Source organism: Planococcus citri, chromosome 1 (assembly GCF_950023065.1).
Source record: "Planococcus citri chromosome 1, ihPlaCitr1.1, whole genome shotgun sequence".
Classification (NCBI taxonomy): Eukaryota; Metazoa; Arthropoda; class Insecta; order Hemiptera; family Pseudococcidae; genus Planococcus; species Planococcus citri.
Window position 1 is genome coordinate 20,090,985 of NC_088677.1, and position 21,063 is coordinate 20,112,047.

A 21,063-nucleotide genomic window follows, 5' to 3' on the forward strand; every position below is an offset into this window, starting at 1 on the left:
AAAAAGACTAAGTTTCCTAGAAATAATTTTCTAAAAAAAAAATGTGGGTATTTTTGGCCGAAAGCAACACTTTGTCAATTTCAGCAGAAAGCAGGGCTTTATAGCAATTTTTAAACAAAAAGTGAGACGGAAAATTGCATTGAAGGAATTTTGACAATATCTCTCAAAAAAGCGAGAATTTAGGACAATTTTTACAAAAAAGTGTCTTTTCGAAATTTTTTGCAAAGAAGCAAAATTGTTAGCAATTTTAGGAATAAAACTAGATACATTATTATTATTTATCAACATTATCTCTGTTTCTTCTCTCTATCATAAAATTAGATCGAGGATTTGAAAAAAATTTCATTTCCAAAATTGTTCAAAAAACTAAGCTCAAGTTTATAGTATCCAAAATTTTGGAAAAGTGATCAAAAGTTGGGTTACCACCCCCCCCCCCCCCCTCCTTAAAGTGAAAAACTTGATTTTTTTCATCCATTTTTAGGTATCTCGCCACTCAAATTTGACCAAGGTGATCTAATTTTTTTTCATAATCATAAATATTAATTGAACTTATTTGACCTGTTTTCAGAGTTGAAAGAAAAAACAATTTTTGAGCTATTTTTCGCGTCTTTTTCGCGTCTTTTGACTTTCAAAATAGCCTACAGTTCCTCAAAATTCGTTTGGTGGGTTAAAATTTGCAACGTACAGTACCTAGAATAGGTGTCAAAAGAGGGACCTTTTTTCAGATTTCAGTCCAAATTTCAGCACTTCACCCCTATTAAATGATGAGGATTGGAAAAGTCGAGTTTTTGAGCTACCTATGTTTAGCGAATTTTGTCTTCAAGAACAATCTGTAACATAACTCCTAATTTCATATTTTTGCAATGTACAGCGCGTAAGATGCCATAAATGTGCCCTTTTGTAGCATTTTATCTAACATTATAATTTGATAAAGTCATATTCAACTCGTTTAGAACCAGAAAATTCAAATCGAAACTTTTCACGCACATTTTCGATCGTTTTTAAAAATAGGTACTTTCTTCTGATTGGTCAATCAAATAGCAACTTCTTAGGAAAAAAGCAAAATGTTTAAAATTCAAGTTACTCTGAGGATCCAAATTCTGATCCTGAAGTCGAACTGTTTTCAGAATTGAAATCAGCAAAATTCGTCCAAAAATCATGATTAGACTTATGTACGTCTGTAAGACTTACCTACTTCTTGTGATACGTGTAAGAAGCTTCATAATTTATACATTCTATTTTATTATTCTTGAGAAAATAATATCGTACTCACCTAAAACAAATTAAAAAAAAAAACACAATTGTACGTTAGTCGATTTCAAATAATAACTTTACAAGTACTTCAACTCCTTATTATACGATTTACAATCTATCTACGTTTTATTTAGGTCAAGCTCAAGGACAGGAATCAAATGAAAAAATATGTTTACGAGTTCGATTCCTTCTTATTTTTTTCATCTCGTTGATTCTAAAAAATATTCAGTGATTTTCATACTCCAAAACGACAATTTCTTCAGTACAACGAAGTAAAACATATCCACATTCTTCAAAAATTTCCGATAAAAAAGTGTTCGGAGGACCGGGAGGAGGAAGGGGGTCGTGCTTGTTATTTCGGAGCACGCTGCAGCACGCTGTATTGAGGTTGCAACTTTTGGAACTAAAAATACTGATAAGAGTGATAACAACTGAAATAGGGGTCTAATGCATTGGGTTATATGGGAGAATGCCGAATTATTGCATTTTTTTATAACTGAAAGAAGTAAAGACTTTTTTAAATGTAAGTACCTTTAGTAGAATTTCACGCTCTTTCATAAAATGTCAACAGAAAAATTCCACGTGAAATAATTTCGGAGATATTGAATTTCAAAGTTTGTGATTCAGTGATTACTGAGTAATCACTATGATCAGTTTAATTGATTTAGCGCTTTTTTATTTCTATATTCGTATTATTCGTGTATTTTCATGATTTTTAATTTGATTGTTAGTTAAATTTCAGTTTAAACTTTACAAAATCTTTAATGATGAAAGAAATTGATGTTAGTGAAAGTGATAGTGAATGCTTTTAGAGCTGTTATCTCTCTTACAAAACAACGAATATCAAATATCTATTCAAAATTATGTACTCCTGTTTCACACTGAAATATAAAACTCATTTTCACAGGTTGGGTATCAACTATTTTAAAATATTATTACTAAAATATAGAAAAGATGACGAAGAAATAGAATTTCAACATTCTTTGAAATTCAATATCTCTGAAAATATTGCACGTAGAATTTTTCTGTTGACATTTTATGAAAGGGCGTGAAATTCTACTAAAGATGCTTACATTTAAATAAGTCTTTACTTCTTTCAGTTATAAAATAATGCAATAATTCAAAATTTTGCTATATAATCCAATACATCAGACCCCTATTTCAACTGTTATCACTAATATCTTCGAATTGAATTCAACGTCGCCAACTCGGTCGGGTATCGCTCATTTTCGTCAACTCGGAGATGAAAGCAGGAACACGTCGAGATATAATTTATGCTTTTTCGAGTCCCTCTTCGATTTTTTTAGTGATGTGATACAGGGGTTTTTGAGAGGGAGGGAGGAGCAGGAGGAAGTTCAACTGAAAATTTTCAGACTGATGTAAGGGAAAAAATGGCGTTAGCGAAGCAAGGGCGAAAATTTTTGAACATGTGATTTCGAGTGGCCTAAAAACGACGAGGTTAAAAAAAAATCAGGGTCATTATTCTCAAGTATCTTGACCTTCAGACAAAGTTTCAAATCAATCGACTAAAAACATCCAGAGACAGCTCAATTCATCATTTTGATAGTACATACTAAACGAGAAATATAGCACAAAAAGCTAAACTCCGAATCAAAGGTAGTTCCACTCCACTTATGCCTTTACACATTTTCCTGTTTGATGTACTGTATAAAGAAAGTTTCTTCAAAATGTAAAGGAACAACCCTTGAAAAAGTTGAAAGTTTTTCCATCAAGTACCGTTTGTGAAATAGGAATTTCTATTTGTTTTTACCATTATACCAATATACCAATGATAATTTACTGTAGTGTATCGACCAATTGTATGTACTATATTTTAACGTGAATTTCGTTATGTTTCAGGTGAACAAAACCTACGCTATTGTATCATCGTCGATATCATTCTGGATACCATGTACCATCATGATCTTCACATACTGGCAAATCTTCCGCGAAGCGAACCGGCAAGAGAAGCAAATACACGCGCGATTAGGTAATCAAGCGCTGATAAATTACGCCAGAGATGACCACAACAGCTCGAACGGTGACGTCAAAAGTAATAATGGACGATCGTCGTCGAACGTGTTCAACGAAATGGGCCCATCGGTACATTGTACGCCGACTAAAGATAGGAATATTATCAAAATGAAAAGAGAACACAAAGCGGCTCGAACATTAGGAATTATTATGGGAACTTTCATATTATGCTGGTTGCCGTTTTTCTTATGGTAAGTCTAAGTACACAGTATCATACACTATCAGATGTATCTTTACCTTACTCATGGGTCGTTCCATGTCAGTTGGACCAAGAAGTGGTAGGGGGGTTCGGCAATTTTTTTTGAAATTAATGGCGCAAATCGCAGCCCTCTAGCCCATTTTTGAAGGCAGCCAGGGGGTGTCAAAGTTTTCAGTGAACTTGAAATATCATCCATTTCAGCAGTGGATTACTCGATAACCGCGATACCTACCAAAATGGAACATTTTTCCATAGTTAGGGGTTTTAAAAGGCTTTTTGGTTATATCATAAAAATCAGTGTTGCCACTTTTTTTCGTACAAGAAATTAGCTCATAAAGTTTCAAAACATAGTTTTTACATCGTTCCGACTCTCAAAAATTCTGAAAAAAATATATTATAGACCACTTTTTATGCTGAACAACATATTAAAAAATTGGGATGGTAACATGTTGCAAACTTTATTTTAAAAAATTTTAAGTTTGCGAAAAAAATACGATTTTTTGATTTAAAACATGAAAAAAGTTTTGATAGGCGAAGTTGACCCATTTGACCCCTATTTTTACGTATCTGTTGAAAAAGTTGAAAAAACACTTTCACTCGATGAAAATGAACTCCTCACAAAAAAATCAAAATTCGAAAAAATTCAGTTTTCAATTTCAAACATTAAAAAAAGTTTAAATTTATTCAGTTGTCTTCTTATTTTGACCTCTTTCTGACGTATTTCATTAAAAAGTTGATAAAAATTACACTCGCAACAAAAAAATAAAAATTCGTTCATTTTTTGAATTTTTTTGAATTTTGATTTTAATGTGAGGAGTTTATTTCATCGAGTGAAAGGGTATTTTCAACTTTTTCAACAGATACGTAAAAATAGGGGTCAAATGGGTCAACTTCACCTATCAAAACTTTTTTTCATGTTTTAAATCAAAAAATCGTATTTTTTCGCAAACTTAAAATTTTTTAAAATCAACTTTGCAACATGTCACCATCTCAATTTTTTAATATGTTGTTCAGCATAAAAAGTTGTGCATAATATATTTTTTCAGAATTTTTGAGAGTCGGAACGATGTGAAAACTACGTTTTGAAACTTTATGAGCTAATTTCTTATACGAAAAAAAGTGGCAACACTGATTTTTATGATATCACCAAAAAGCCTTTCAAAACCCTTAACCTAACTATGGGAAAATGTTCCATTTTGGTAGGTATCGCAGTTATTGAGTAATCCACTGCTGAAATGGATGATATTTTTGGTTCACTGAAAACTTTGACACCCCCTGGCTGCCTTCAAAAATGGGCTAGAGGGCTGCGATTTGCGCCATTGGTCATCCCTTCAGTAGTTCTTTCCACAGAAAAAATTTCAAAAAAATCGCCGAACCCCCCTACCACTTCTTGGTCCAATTGACGTGGAATGACCCTCGTATGATGAAAATTTTTTTCGGTTTTTTTCCTCCCAATCTCCTAAAGTTGTTACCTCGGGTGAGAAAATCACGCCATGAAATTGTAAGCTCTCCTCGGTGACAAATGAGTGGCGTCGATGAGCCTATCCCTCCACCCAATTTCACAAAATATGCATTAATTGAAGGGTTTAATTCCAAGTCGGCCTAAGTCCATTTTTATCATTTTTGAGTTAGCAGCGCCATCTGGTGGTACAGGTCGGTTAACACCTTTATCACCTTGTCCCAACACCTGGCGTTACTTTTTTCGCTCAGGAGCGCTGTTTTGCGGGCTCAAAAAAACAGCTGATTATTCCAAAGTGGCCTAAATCATACATTTTTCAAGAGTATTTGTATACAAGTGCGGTTGTGCCGTTTTTTTCAAGTTTTTCAACGATTTTCGAGAGACGAAATTTGAAGGTGCTTCGAATGAAATTGTTTCAGAAATGTATTAAATTAATGATTCGTGAATTTTTTTTTGAAAAAACGCGTTTTTCAGCTCTTTTTCGAAATTTTTAACGTCAGATAATTCCAAATGGGCCTAAGTCCACTTTTTCTGACTGTTTGACGCGCTCTGGAGCTGAAAATACGCAAAATTAAAAAAATACCAATACGGTACTTTAAAGCAGAAAGGTCAAGCTTCACAACCATATAATCACATCATTTATTATTGAAGCGGAAGGGCGAGAAAAACACTTATTTGTGTTTTTCTCGAAACGGAAAAAATGGACTTAGGCCGACTTGGAATTAAACCCTTCAATTATAGAAAGCATTTTCAAAATTTATTGTTAACTTCCTAGTTTCAGCACCTCAATCTGCCCTTCTATGCTACTTCAGTTGAATCTTTTTTTTTGTGGAGTCACGGAGGGGGGAGTAGGGGCACGCAGTTTCTCCAAAGGCCATAAACACTGAAAAAGTGAAAAAATTTGGAGGGAAAAAATGGATGAAACTCGAAAAAAGCAAAAACCAAGACTTTGGTTAGGCAAACTTTGAAACAAAAAGAGAACTTTTCAAGCAGGCGAGGCAAAAATCAATGCTTTTAGGACGTTTTGGCCAAAAAATCATAAATCATGGCATTCATGGCAAAAATCACGACCATTTGACCATTTCATCAATTTTACAAAAAAAGTCAATTTTTTGACAATTTTGGCAGAAACGGGATTCTTCTATGAGCATTCTTGGAAGAGCAAGACTGTTGGACTATTTTTTGATAAAAAGTGGCCTTTTCATGACAATTTCATCAGTAGTGGACATTTTTTGATAATTTTGACAGAAATTTACACTTCTTGACTATTATGCCGAAAATTGGCATTTTTTGACACCCCCCTCCCCCCACCAAAAGGAATTTTTCAACAACTTTTTCAAAAATTCACATTTTTTGACTTGGGCAAATTTAGCAAAAAACCCAAAACCTTATAAAGTAAGTTTGATAAAAAAAAAAAAACAAGAATTTTGTTTGGCAATTTTGGAACAAAAAGAGGCCTCCTCAACAGATAAGACGAAAATCAATTCTTTTTGGATGTTTGGGGCGGGGAGGAGTATGAAAAATTATTGACAAAAAAAGCATTAGGTGCAGATTAGCGTCCTCCCTCATCGCCACCCCATGACCAACGAATGAATTAGAGGGGAGAGTTCTCAATTACACCTACTTGAAAAAAAAATATTGAAAATTTTCATGTTTATCCATCATTCTACCAAATCCTTAGAATTTGTGCTTCTTCATCGGAACCACACTGAAAAAATGTAACTTGTGCCCATCCATGAATTTCTAAAATTAGAGTGATGAAGTTCTCAATGGTTGACAGGTTGACACTTTTTGAACTAAGTTCCCAAGTAAAAATTTCCATGCGCTGCCAACCTTTTTCCTTCTCAAATTCTCTCATCAGAACATTTAGGACTGACCTTCTACTATACAGTTCGACCCACATTTCTCCCAAATTCATCACATCATCAGTAAAAACTCTGTGAAATTTTTCATCAAAAAATCTGTATTTTCCCCAAATGATTGACACCTCAGTGGCTGACACATTTAGAACCCAATGCCCATACGCTCTCTATATTTTTTTTCAAATAACTCACATTTCACCCAAATGTAGGTATGTATTAGTTATTATCGCCTACTCCATACCAATTTTCAATTTAAAAAATTCAATACAATGTATTTATGGGCTTCAAAAAAATTCTTGGACCTTCAAGTGAACGCGTTGTTTTTCACAAGAAACCATTTTCTAAAAATTTTTGCCGGACATTATTAGTAAAAAAAATTTGCTGCGAAAATTACTCTCCAATTTTTTATTTTCACGATACTGTTGTATCCAAATGAGTACATATTTGAGTCTTCAATTTTGTACTCGTTTTTGCTTCGTTTGCTTTCATAGAAAACTTGTATTTTTGAGAGATATCGATCTCTATTCAATTTTTTTGGACAATTGTTTACATTGATGTATATCAACTCAATCAACTGTATCGAATCTTTTTTGGACAACGCCTATCATTTGCAAAAGTTCAAACCCATACATTTAAATTCTTCTCCAAAAATGAATAAAATTAAAAATTAAAATGGGTCTTCAATTTTTTTCCTCGGATAAAAAAAAATAAAAAACTGGGCTTGAATTGTTCTTTATCTTTTTACCCCCTCTTAAAATTTTTAGCAAACAATTTTTATGAAAAATAACCTTGCTCATCTAATAGACCAGAGCGTGTAAAGTTCAACGATGTGCTCACGAACTCATTTTAATGAAAATCAGAGTGTCCAATCCTTAAAATCTAAACATACTTTTGTAAAATTTTGTTCAGAAAATCGACTGAAATTCATATCACATTTTTCAAAGTCTCCTGAACCATAAACATTGATTGGAAAATGAAGCCTTTCAAGGGCATCGTGTTCCAAAAGAAGTACAAACATGTTGATAAATCATTTTCATATCGATTCATGGCTTTAGTGGCTCATTTTTCACAAAATTCCTGGGGGATGAAGGGAGGTGAAGACCCCAGAGAGCTAGGGTGAAAAAAACTGGACCGTTACCCCAACGTAATTGTCAACCGCTGGGTATACTTGATCCTAATTGGATTTGTTGAAATATGGAAAATTTTCAAAAAAGTAAGTAGGTAAGTAATTTGACAAACATCGATTTTACCTCTTTTTTTCATTATTTTCCTATTTTGGATGCTTCATATAAGGGGACCAACATCATTGGGAGACCAACGGAGGGGTTTTCCTGGAGAGATGGTTATTAGGAAAATTCTGCCTGGAAATGAAACGTTTCCAAAGAATTTGTAAAGGCATCAATTTTCAATTTTTTTTTTCAATTTTTTCAAAATTTGGGACTCGAGATTTACCAACTTTGAAAAAATTATCGAAAATAAGAGAATGTTTGAATAATTTAAATGATGCCCATAACCCATAGGTAGTACTCGTGGTCAAAAAAAATGTTATTAGGTACGATAAATTGACTTTCTTCAAAATTGAAGGGGCAAAAACTTGATTGAAAATTTCCGAATTTGAAATGCTTCAAATTTTCTAACATTTTCTGTTTGTTCATTTGAGCACTACAAATTATTGAAGTAATTGCACCATTTTTGGGCAAAAATTTACCAATTTTGAAAAATTCGTCAAAATTGAGAAAACACTTGGATCATTCAAGTGACTTCACTCACTCATCATAGTATTTGAGTGAACGAACAAAAAGTTTTGCGAAGCACGTGGCTCCAACCACTCATAATAACGTTTTTTGATCGTCTCCTCGAGTACTATCCACAGTTGAATTTCGACAGACGATTTCCGGAACACCCTGTAATAAAAAAATTCTAAAGCGGAAATGAGAAATTTTCGAAAAATTCTCACTAATATTAACTTGTTATATTTTTAAAAAAATTTTCAACCTATGGGGGTTGAATAAGTATGTCTTGGCTGACGGACTGGCGGGGGGGGGGGGAGATTAAGAAAAATTCCAACGTTGAAACGCAGAATTCTGGATAAATTAAATCATTTTTTTCGTTATTGTTCATTTTCACTCAGAAAGAGGAGAGGCTACTGGCACCACTTTTTTTGAAAACAGCTGTGAAAAATTAAAAATCGAAAATTATTTTCACACTCGAGGTAATAACTCCAGATGGTGGGAGGTGAAAAGTCGTAACTTTGCAACATAAGGTTCACCTTAATAGTTTACGCTACGAATAATGTTTGTTCACAGGTATGTGATAACTGCTTTATGCGATAAATCGTGCAATTGCCCGGACGAGATTGCGACGATTGTATTCTGGATTGGTTATTTCAATTCGATGTTGAATCCTTTGATATACGCTTATTTTAATAGAGACTTTAGAGAAGCATTTAGAAATACTTTGGAATGGGCTTTTTGTTACATATGCAAAAGAGACTCTTCCGATATCGACGGACTGGATATACGAAGACAGTCTCTCCGTTACGACGATCGTACAAGAAGCATTTATTCGGAAACATATTTGAAAAACATAGGTAGAAGACGATCTAGTGAATTAGGAAGTAGCTTATGACAAGAAACAATAAAAATTTAATACTCATTTTTATACTCGAACTTTTTACGACTGGTTAATTAAATTATAAGTACTTATACCGTAAGAGATTAAGTATCGTATCGCTATAGTTTCAACATCTTGTCGCTATATCTTACTCAATTTACCTACCTACCTAAGTGCCTACTTAACCTAACCTAACCTATCTATGTAGTACCTGTCAACATTGTAGTTCGTTCATTTGAATTTTTGGATACATTTTAGGTAGCCTACCGGAAATGTACGCCGATTCAAATGAGCACGCTGCAGAACCACACGGTGCTCATAAAGCATGTGTTATTAACAGGTAGATAGAGGTACTGCGCTGTTCACTCGATTGGTTCATTTTTTCTCTCTCTTTTCACAGTTCGATTAATGAGAATTTTAAAATATGCAGTACGAGGAGTAAAGTAATACGTAATAATTGGCCTAAAAATATCAATATCGCGTAGGTACCCTATATCAATATAAATAATAGTACCTACTTATACTCGTATAACCTCTGCGTACTATAATATCTCTATTTGCGACAAGTTTACCTAAAATTCCATAGGTACTTATTTTTATGTGTTTACCTGCCTACCTCTTACTTCGCGCATCGACGAATTTTGTAAATAAACGCGCCATTCAAGTGCTTAACGTCTAGCAGCCTACCAAACACATGTATACGACATACGTGCGCCGTGAATGTGATAACACGCAACCAAGCACACGTGCTGAATGGTCGAGTGCCAAATGAATAACACCCGCCAAAATTTTCGATGGTGAAACACAATATGGTCACTGCGAAAGCGAAAAGCAGTTCGCTATGTTAAAACTCGCGTAGGCCCTAATAAAATTTTACTAATTCAGCTGAAAATTTACATCTTCGAATTCTTTCAAACTTGCAGGCTCATTGGACTCTACCAAGGGTTCGGGTCTGGTCTCTTACTCGATTTTTACCAAAAAATAAACAATAAAATTAATTCAAGTAACCAAAAAAGTGACAAAACAAAAACAAAAATACATAAGAAAATCATTTCAAAAAAAAACGAAATATCAAGAAGTACAGATTGAAATATTTTGCAACTTACTACATATTAGTAGTGAAAAAGCGAGTCTTTTTGGCAAATATTGGCAGCCAAATGAAAATTTTTGCAATATTCTGACCAAAAAAAAAAAAAAATTTTTGAAAAAAGTTAGATTTTGAGAATTTTAGCGAAAGATAAGACTTTTTGGAAATTTCTGACAATAGAGCAAAAACTTCTGGACAGTTTTTGGGAAAAAGTGAGACGACGATTTAAGGGAATAAGTATATAAATTTTAAAAGAAACAAAAATTATTTTTTTTATTAATTTTTCGCTAAAAGCAAGACCTTACTTATTCGACTATTTTAGCAAAAAGCAACACTTCTCGAGTAATTTTTTGCAAGAATTTGACAATTTTTATGAGAAAAAAAATTATACTTTTTTCAAATTTAATGGTGAAAACGCGAGACTTTTGACATTTCTTGGTAAAAAAAAGTAGCAATTTTACGTATTTTTTGGGAAAAAAATTAAGAATTTTTAGAATTTGTAAAAAAAATCGAGTAAGTTACCTTTTTTTTCTGCAATTTCTGTCAAAAAATCAAGACTTTGCAATTTTGCAACTAAACGAGAATTTTCATCAATTTTCTGCAGAAAGCAAGACTTCGACAATTGCAAAGCAAAAATCAATGTGTACTTTTCTTTTTCGAAAAAGTGAGAGTTTTTGAAAATTTAATGGTGAAAAAGAAGAGATTTTTTGGAACTTTTTTTTGGCAAAACCAAAATTTTACACAAGTTTTGGCAAGAAGCAATTTTTGAAGAAAAAACGAGTCCTTTTTTTCAATATTTTCGGGCAAAAAAGCACAACTTTTGGACTTTGACGATTTTTGGAAAAACAAAGAAACGAAACTACGAGTATTTCGTAATTTTGACAGAAGGCAAGATGTTTTGCTAGAAAACGAGATCGAGATTCTGATGACAGTAGAAGGCAGGCCTTTTTTTAGCCTTTGTAACCATCACGCTAAAAAAGCAGTGCAGCCAGTTGGAAAAAGAAAATTTTTGGGAAAAAGTTAAGCCTCTTCAGCATTTTTACAAGAAAGAGAGCATTTTTTTCAGAAAGAAAGATTTTTAGGTGATTTTTGGTAAAAATTCGAGGCTTTTCAATCTTACAAAAAAGCGAGACTGATGGAAATTTTTTGGAAAAAAGAAGACTCCAAAGAATTCTTTCCAAAAACAAATTTTTGTTTATTTTTGTAAAATATCGAGGCAGGGAATTTCAGCAGAAAAAAGATACTTTTTGGCAATTTCCGGCATAAAGCAAGATTATTGGGTAATTTTCTTCGGAAAATTTATTGAAAAGCGAGAATTTTCGTCAAAAAGTAACAACTTTAGTAAAATGCCAACGTTTTTGGAGATAACTCACAATTTTTTTTTTTTGTAATTTAGGTCGAGAAAGCAAAACTTGTAGGAATGTAGGCAACTTTTTGGTAGCAAAAAAAACTTTCTATAATTTCTGAGAAAAATTGTGAATTTTTTTAACAATTTTGCTAACAAAATGATTTTTTAATATTTTGGAGGAAAAGCCAGTCTTTTGGCTGGACAATTTTTTTTTACAGAAAGCGACAATTTTTGGCCAGAAACAAGACCATTTGGCAAAATTAACGTAAAGGAGATATAGATATATATTTTTTTTTTGGTAGAAGCGAGACTTCCACTTTAGCATAGGCCCAAGGTAAGAGTTCCAGGGCTCATACTCATTTCTTTCCAAAAATGAAAAAAAGTAATTCAAGTAACCAAAAAGGTGACAGAACAGAAACAAAAATCACAAAAATACTAGAATATTACAAATTGAAATAATTTGAAGAAGTAGAAACTAATTCGAAATTTTTGATGAAAAAGTCAGATTTCTTGACAATGATTGGCAAAAAGTGAGTATTTCTGCAATTTTTGGAAAAAAGTGACTTTCAGACAATTTTTGGAAAAAGAGACGTTTGGACCATTTTTGGAAAAGTGACTTCTGACCAATTTTTGAGAAGAAGTTACTTTTGGCCAATTTTTGAGAAGAAGTGACTTTTGGACAGTTTTTGGAAAAAGTGATTTTGACCAATTTTTGAAAAGAAGTGACTTTTGGACAATTTTTGGAAAAAGTGACTGTTGACCAATTTTTGAGAAGAAGTGACTTTTGGCCAATTTTTGAGAAGAAGTGACTTTTGGACAATTTTTGGAAAAAGTGATTTTGACCAATTTTTGAAAAGAAGTGACTTTTGGACAATTTTTGGAAAAAGTGACTTTTGGACAATTTTTGAAAAAAGTGACTTTTAGACAATTCTTGGAAAAAAGTGACTTTTGCACAATTTTTGGAAAAAAGTGACTTTTGCACAATTTTTAGAAAAAAGTGACGAACAATTTTTGGAAACAAGTGACTTGGACAATTTTCAAAAAAAGTGACTTCTGGACAATTTTTGAAAAAAGTGACTTCTGGACAATTTTTGAAAAAAGTGACTTCTGAACAATTTTTGGAAAAAATGACTTTTGGACAATTTTGGAAAAAAAAGTAAGACTTTGAATTTTTTGCAAAAAGGTGATCATTTTTGAAAATTTTGTTACAATTTTTTACAAGAAAACTTAAATAATTTTACCAAAAAGCTGGAATTTTGGGGAATCATTAGCAAAAAAGTAATGCTTTTGCATAATTTTTGAAAAAAAATCAGAACGCAACAATTTGACAATTTAAGCAAAAATAAACAATTTCCTCATTGGCAGATGAGTAAGTAAATTTTTTTCGCAATTTTTTGTGAAGAGTGATTTTTTTTGTAATTTTTGCAAAAACGAAGACTTATGGGCAATTTTTGAGAAAAATAAAACTTTTTAGAATTTTTTGCAAGAAGCAGAGAATTTTGGGCAATTTCTGGAAAAAAGTATAGATGATAATTTTAGCAAAAAACATGAATTTTTGACTATCTTTGACCAAAAAAAAAAAAAAATGGTGAGTCCTTTTTAGCAATCTTTGCTAAAAATGGGAGACTTACTCATTTATACGTACTCATTACAATTTCAGAAACATTAAGAATTTCTTATTCTTTCTGACGTAACCAAAATTTTCAAATTCTCTGCAGTTACGATAGTCTAGACATAAATTCTGGTACTAAACATCGTAGTAGTCGTAGACACAACAATTTTCGTAGGTAGATAGGTACTTAGGTAGGCAGATAGGTAGGTAAGGTACTAAAATTACGTAAGAACCTATACCTGATTAGCCGTATTGTTATGTTCCTATTTAGCCTAGAGTTGTACTTTGTGCTCAAAACAAAATGTATTCGAACTTGCGTCGTCGTCGTGCTCTAGTAGGTCATCGTGTGTAAGTCGCATACTTTTATTATTATTTTTCATTATTATCGTTATCATTTTGTTACGATCATACCTACTACTTATATAGTGGAAAAATTCAAAATACAAAAAATACCTATACGTACGTAAAATTATTTAAATACCTACCTATGTAATATGTACTAATTATTAAGTACCAAAATTACCCACCGTTGTAAATTTCGTTTTTTTTTTTTTTTATACCTATTATCATCGTGTTCTCCCCTTCTCTTGCATGTATACTTACTACTTACCTCCCCCTACCTACCCTACCTATGTTATATAATCTTAAGAATAATGCCTTATTGATGAAACACTCTACTACATACGTATGTATAGGTGACGCGGTTTTTTGTTTGTTTTTGTTTTTTTTCTGTTTGTTTTTCTTTCTTTCTTTCTTTCTTTCTTTTTTTTTCTGTTTTAATTTTTTTTTTATTTTTCATTTTCATTTTAATTTTTACTTTTTTTTGAACGACATGAAACAATGACATTGAGAAATTACTATTGTTACCTGCCTTTTTGCTGGAGTACCTTTACCTATTTATAATCATAAGTACGTATCTCATCGATGTCATTCGATTTAGTGAAGTGATTTTTTGTTTTGTTTTGTTTTCTAAAACTTCGTACTGAAGATGAAATGTAAGCAATTAAACGTGCGAGTCGATTAGTTAATTTCATTTCTCAATCTCAAATTCCCAAGTACAAAAAAAAGGTGACAAAGTGCGAGTAAAATATTTCAATGCAGGTATGGAAAAAAATGACCCCCCCCCCCCTCCAAAAAAATATAAAAAAACAAACAAAACATTCCAATTGAACAATAATGTTATAGTTTCTAATTCCAAGGAGTTGGATTATTTTAGGGAAAAAATGAGAATTTTTGCAATTTCTGATAAAAAAAACACACACACACTTTTCACCAACAAACAAAACTTCAACTATTTTTGCAAAAAAAAAAAAAAAAGAATTTTTGACAATTTCAAACAGAAAAGCGAAAGTTTTGGGAATTTTTTGTAAAAGAAAAACAGCAATTTGAGGAATTTAGTTTGAAAGCAAAAATTTGACATCATTTAAAAAAAGTGATAATTTTTTTCAAAAGAAAAACAGCAGTGTAAGGTTTGACAATTTTCAGCAAAAAGTAAGACTTGGCAAAATTTGAAAAAATCAGGCTTTTTGGGAACCTTTGGTTGGAAAAATGATACTTTACGAAAAGCCAGACTTTCTGACGATTCCCCTGAGCAATTTTTGCCGAAAAAAGCAAGAATTTGTGAAATTTTTGCTTTTATAAAAAAATTACACATTTTGGGTTATCCTGAAAAAAAACTGAAATTTTTTGCCAATTCTGCTAAAAATCAAGTTTTTGTAAATTTTAGGTAAAATAAGGCGATTCTTTGAAAATTTGAGCTGAAAGCAGAACTTTTTGGCCAATCAATGACCAAAAAAAAATCACGAGATTTTCTTCAAAAAAGCGAGTTTTCGTGATAGCAAAAAAACTGGACTTTTGTTCTATTTTAGGGGGAAAATGAAAATTTTTTATAAATTTCGTTAAGAAGCGAGGATAGTTTTTGGATTGCCTTTAAATGACCATTTCCCTGAATAAATTTTTCCTCAACCTTTCTTTTTCTCGAATAAGCTACTGGATTCTCAAATTTCCCAAATCCCCTGAACGAATTTTACCCAAAAATTCGACTTTCAAATGTAAGCATTTTTTGAAATTTTGGCGAACCAGCAAACAGCGAAAAAAGACATTTTGAGAATTTGGCAAAAACACCAAGGTTTGAAATTTTTGCAATTATGCTTAAAAAACTGGATTTTTTGTGATATCTAATTCAAAACAAAATAAAAAAAAACTGAATTTTTGGCTTTATAAAAAAGCAAAACTTTCTAGAAATTTTGTCAACAAAAATTATTGACAGTGACAAGAAAAAAAAGAAGTCTTTTTGGAAATTTGACTAAAAACATTTGAATTTCGCGCGATTGCATCAAAAAACTATGCTTTCTGGGTTCTCGGACATTCTCTGAATATATTTTCTTGAATAGAAAAGCCTCGAATAGCCATTTGTTCGAATGACCCATTTCCTGAGTCCACTTTCCCCGAATCTAGTCATCTCAAATGCAAAAACGTGGAGAAATGTCACATTTTTTGCCAAAACCACAAAAAAAAACTTTTTTTTGATCAAATATTTCACAAAATTAACCAAAATTGGCTTAAAAAAACTGTTTTTAAAAATCAAAATTGGCAAAAAAGACGATTTCTTATCAGAATTTTTAAAATGACTTCTTCCCTTCGTCACAGTAGTCAAAAAGTCTTTTTTTTGCAAAAATTTCAAAAAATTCCATTATCTAAATATCTACATTAATTTACAGGTCTCATTTCGGCCAAAATTACAGAAGAAAATTTTTTTTGAACAAAATGTCTTGTCAAAATTTATCAGTCTTGTGCTTTAAGTAACTAAAATTGCAGACAAATATTTGTTTTGGTCAAAAAGTCCAGAAATTCTCGCTTGTTTCAACTCAAAAAAATCAGTTTATTCAAAATTAAAATCGAATGTCGAAAAAAATCTCATTTTTTATCAAAATTGCAAAAAAATCAACCCCTTTGTGAAGAAAAACACATTTCGGTCGACATTTCCAAAAAAAAAGGTTTCTTGACATTTCCCCTAATTTGATTTTCGGAAAAACCAAAATTTCGAAGAGTTTTTTCTCACCCTTTTTACAGAAGAGTTGAAGGTTTTTTGCAATTTTGGTGAAAAATACGATTTTCACAATACTTACCTAATTTTGATAGAAAAAAACTTGATTTTTTTGCGTTGAAAAAAACAAGACTTTCTGGAAATTTCGATCAAAAAAAAAACTTCTCCAATTTTGACAAAAAAAATAAGTCTTGAAAATTCAGATTTAAAAAAAAAGAGGATTTTTTGTCCGTTAATTCGGTATGTAAAATGAAAAAAAAAAAACTTTGATAACATTTGGATGATCAAATTCTCACTTGAGAATGATTTTTTTTTTGTTTGCATAAGTTTTAAATTCAGCTTTGATGGGTGATTTTTACAGAATTTTTCAAGCTGACCACTGTGAAAATGATGAAAAAATTTCATCGAGTCAAGATTTTTCACAATTTCAAAATTCAGATGATTACTGAAATTCTATCAATTTGTGGTAACTTTCAAGCTACTTCTATGACAGTTCAAGCATTTTTATTATGATTTAGGTACATAATTTTTTCACAATTTCGCTTGATTTTAATGTTCGACCAATTTTTCGTCATTTTCTGCAATTTGTATTCACAAATGAGAAATTTTGTTCAACTTTTACCTTGTTTTCACCAATTTTTAGTTAGCTTGAATTCATTTTTTCGAAATTTCGCCCAGCAATGCTAATTTTTCCACCAATTTATAGTAACTTTTCAGTAACTGGAAGGTCAATTCAAACAGTAATTTTTATACTGCTTTCAGAATTATTGACAAGATATCATTCAATTTCAAGAAAATTTGATATGGACAAAAGGACGATTTTTTTGATACCTTCAATGACCCAATAGACTCCTTACTTTGGTAAAAAATGATTTCTTTCAATTTTTTATCGAAAACAGCAATACATTCTTTCATCTCTCAAGTGAAAGAAAAACCCCTACATTTTCGCAATCGCTGCAAAAAAAAAGCACGATATGTCAGTCCAGTATCACGTTCTCATCGCGTCAACTTTTGACGTGTTATTCGAGCATGTAAGTAGTTGCCTAGTTTAGCTGAATAGAAACCCATCCGGATTACAAGATCGATGAATTTCCACCTGCAAAAACCGAACCGAACCGCACCGCACACTTTCATCGTTTTGATTTTTGACCTATGCTGAGCTCGAAGTAGGTACTAGGTAGCCAATTTGCGAGAAAGTAATAAAAATGTGTCGGTTTTCGTATAGATATACCTTTACCTAGCTATCTATTCGTATATGTAATTTCAAAGTACAAATATAGGTATATACTTGACTCGTCGAGAGGTATAGGTGGAAAAAAGGTTTATCGAAAACGGGTCGAGGGTCGAGTCGATAAACCCGAATACCTGGAGCTATTCGAGAAACTCCTCGCGTTTTTCTCTCACGTGTAAGTAGGGTAAGGCATGTCCGGCCTCGTTTCTAGCGGACGTCGATATATATTTAAATATCGTACCACCATCGTCGCCAGGCTATGCTATCCTAGAATCTAGGATTTTAACAACGCTATTCGAGAAACTCGCAACCCTCGAGAGTCGTTTAAGAATTCGCTGTAAGTAAAAGGAAAAAAAATCGAGAAAAAAAGTGAAAGACCATATCCCCATCCATAGAAATTGATTTTAAAAATGCCAAACCATTTCTTCGAACGTTTGATTTTTTTATTTTTCAAATTCTTTCTGCAGTTGGCCACAGTGTTCAATTTTTGAATACATCAGACTAACGTCAAATGTAAAAAATATGGCAATTTTCGACAAGTGATGAGAACTGTTGGTAAACATCTAGCTCAGGTTCAGACAATCCAAATCTTCGAAGCTGTTTCGAGTCAAGACGAATGCATCAGACATTCTCAAATACTCATAAATACAGGTAGGTACCTCGAGTAGATAATATTCAATATTTTCAAGCAACCTATATTAACATACATGGATAAAGAGTTGTATCGAGCAATTCGACGGAGTGCACGAATGCATATTATACAGTATATTACGTAATAACGTAATCGTATCGTACTCGTAAGAAGACGTGACGATGACGATAACGACGACGACGAGCACGAGAACGTACTACGTGGTATGAGCTTCGTAAGCAATAGAAAATCGCAGCGTGGCGCCTTGTTAGCGTCTCGTGAAACTGCGCCAGGCGCTGCGATGCGATGCGCAGCGCATCGCGAGCAACGAGCAATTTTCAGTATCGTACTCGTCGTACTTCGTACTACTTACATTTGACCTATCTAGCGCGTTTCTTGTTTTTGCAAGCTTTTCAGCGAAATGATGGCCATCGCCGTACCGCACACACCACACCAACACAGCTCAAACTCAAAGGAGCCGTCACGATGAGGAGGGCTGCTCAGTGCTCACCCATGTACCAGCACGAGCTCGTCGAGCTGCGAGTAGTACACACTTACATAGTGTAATACCGAAGAACTAGTAGGTACCTAGCTGAAACCCGTAGCGTAAAATACTAAACACTGTTGTTGGCGCTGTCAATAAGATCACTCATAACGTAGTCGTACGTAATGTAGGTGTAGGTATCATCTTTGAAATGCAGACGCAGGCGCGCTAACGGCTCAAATTCTTCGCTTCTAAGCACAGCACCAAATCACCACAGGAATGAGGAGGTGTGTTCGGAAATGTTCGAATATGCTCGGAATACCTTCGTTCGTCTTCATATTACTAGTGCATACTTTTCTATCATCGTTCATCATAAAAAAACTGATGATTTTTCGAGAAAAATTGAGGCTATTTCGCTAAGCACAGCACCAAATCACGACAGGAATGAGGAGGTGTGTTCGGAAATGTTCGAATATGCTCGGAATACCTTCGTTCGTCTTCATATTATATTACTAGTGCATACTTTTCTATCATCGTTCATCATAAAAAAACTGATGATTTTTCGAGAAAAATTGAGGCTATTTCGAATAGTAGGTACTACGAAACGAGACGTAATTTGGAAATAATTTTTGAGCTCTGCGATCTCGTATTACTCAGAACTGATCATTATGAGAAAAAAAATGCAATATTTAGAGATTATTTTTCAGCTCTTTTTTGAGACCAAAATTTGGCAACTTCCGGGACATGAAGGGGATCTTCAGAGAGAATCCGACGTTGGAAATGAATTCAGGTCGTCGAAAGCCCCCCCCCCCGTCTCCCACGTGAATCCAAATTTTCATTAGATTCGTGCCCAAATTCGAGGGGTTTTGTTTTGGAAAAATATACATCTCGTATTTTACATCTTTACGACAAATTGATGATGGTGCAATTTTATCAACACGATGCACTGCTCATTTAGAGAGAAATTAAGAGCCCGAAATCTGGTCATGATTTTCGGGATTTTTGAGAAAGGTGTCTTGAGATCAATCAAAATGGGCTAAAATTTTAGGCGGAATCAATCATTTTTATCGACAATTTTTTGGAGCAATTTTGAATTTTCAGGCCAAAGTTGAGTCAATTTTTCGGGTAGGTAGTTATGAAAAATTGCCATCTCATGAGTTTCCCATCGAAATTGGTCATGAAAAAAAATCCAATATTGTAATCTAATTAAAACTTATTTATCGGATCTTGGTGACGAATCTATTTTATTAGAAATCAGTTTCAAGTTTTTCTTCATTTTTGGAAACTTTTAAAATTAATACCCTTTTTTCGATATATACGTAGTTTTCAATAATAATGCAAATGTAGGTAAATCCTGCAATTTTTCAAAAACGCTCAAAAAAAGTTTTCGAAGAAATTATTGATTTCCTCCAGAAATTGTAACTCGTTGCAGAATCTTAAAAATCGCTCAATTTGAAAAAAAAATATATTTTTGAATATTTTAAAAATTATCTCGAGTTCTTTAATTTATATCATCTGAGGTTCTAGCAAACTATCGATAACTTGTAATTATAATCAAATTTCGAGCAAAAAACGTATTTATTACCAAGAAGCTCTCCTTGGAGAGAAGACTTTACCCTCTCTTTTTTTTGGGGGTAGAAATCGTCTGAAAATCACTAAAAAGCTTGAAAACAGTAGCTTGAAGATAATAGATAGATTTAAATGTATTCAAAAATCGATTTTGGCGGCCGATCTTTTATATGAATATTTCAACATATTACCAGTTTTTCTGAATCCTAAATTTGGACTCCCCCCCCCCTTACCAGAAAAAAATTCAAGGTGAAAAGTAAAACGACCCAAAAAAAATTGAATTGGACATCCACAAAAACGTATACTTCGATATACTCGTACTGGTCAGCTTTTTCAAAAAAAGATTGTTATCACCTCCTCCTGAACCCAATTGTACTTTCAATGTACATAAGACGGCCCAAAAATCTGAATTCAGCGTGCTCGGGAACGTAGATTTCCACATATTAGATGGTTTTCTTCAAACTTTGAAATTAAACCCTCTCTTTGCTCGCATAAATTTGAATTAAAAAATAAAATTACTCAAAAATTCAATTTCTGCGTCTTCAAGAACGTAGATTCAATGTGTTCGACCTTCGACGATTTTTCCAAAATTTCTAAAACAAGCTCCTCGCCCTCTGGTGGCCAAATTTGAGTT

General features: G+C 32.8%; 1 protein-coding gene across 2 annotated transcripts in view; it reads left to right on the plus strand.

Moving 5' to 3' along the window:
• LOC135849759 (octopamine receptor beta-2R-like) overlaps positions 1–14,496 on the plus strand; it is a 32,164-nt gene extending 17,668 nt beyond the window's left edge. For both annotated transcript variants that reach the window (XM_065370327.1, XM_065370328.1), the window contains exons 3-4: positions 3,115–3,479; positions 9,115–14,496. In XM_065370327.1, the coding sequence (XP_065226399.1) occupies positions 3,115–3,479; positions 9,115–9,436 (687 nt within the window). In that variant the 3' untranslated portion in view covers positions 9,437–14,496. The remainder of the gene's footprint in view (positions 1–3,114; positions 3,480–9,114) is intronic.
• The last annotated feature ends 6,567 nt before the right edge of the window (positions 14,497–21,063 follow it).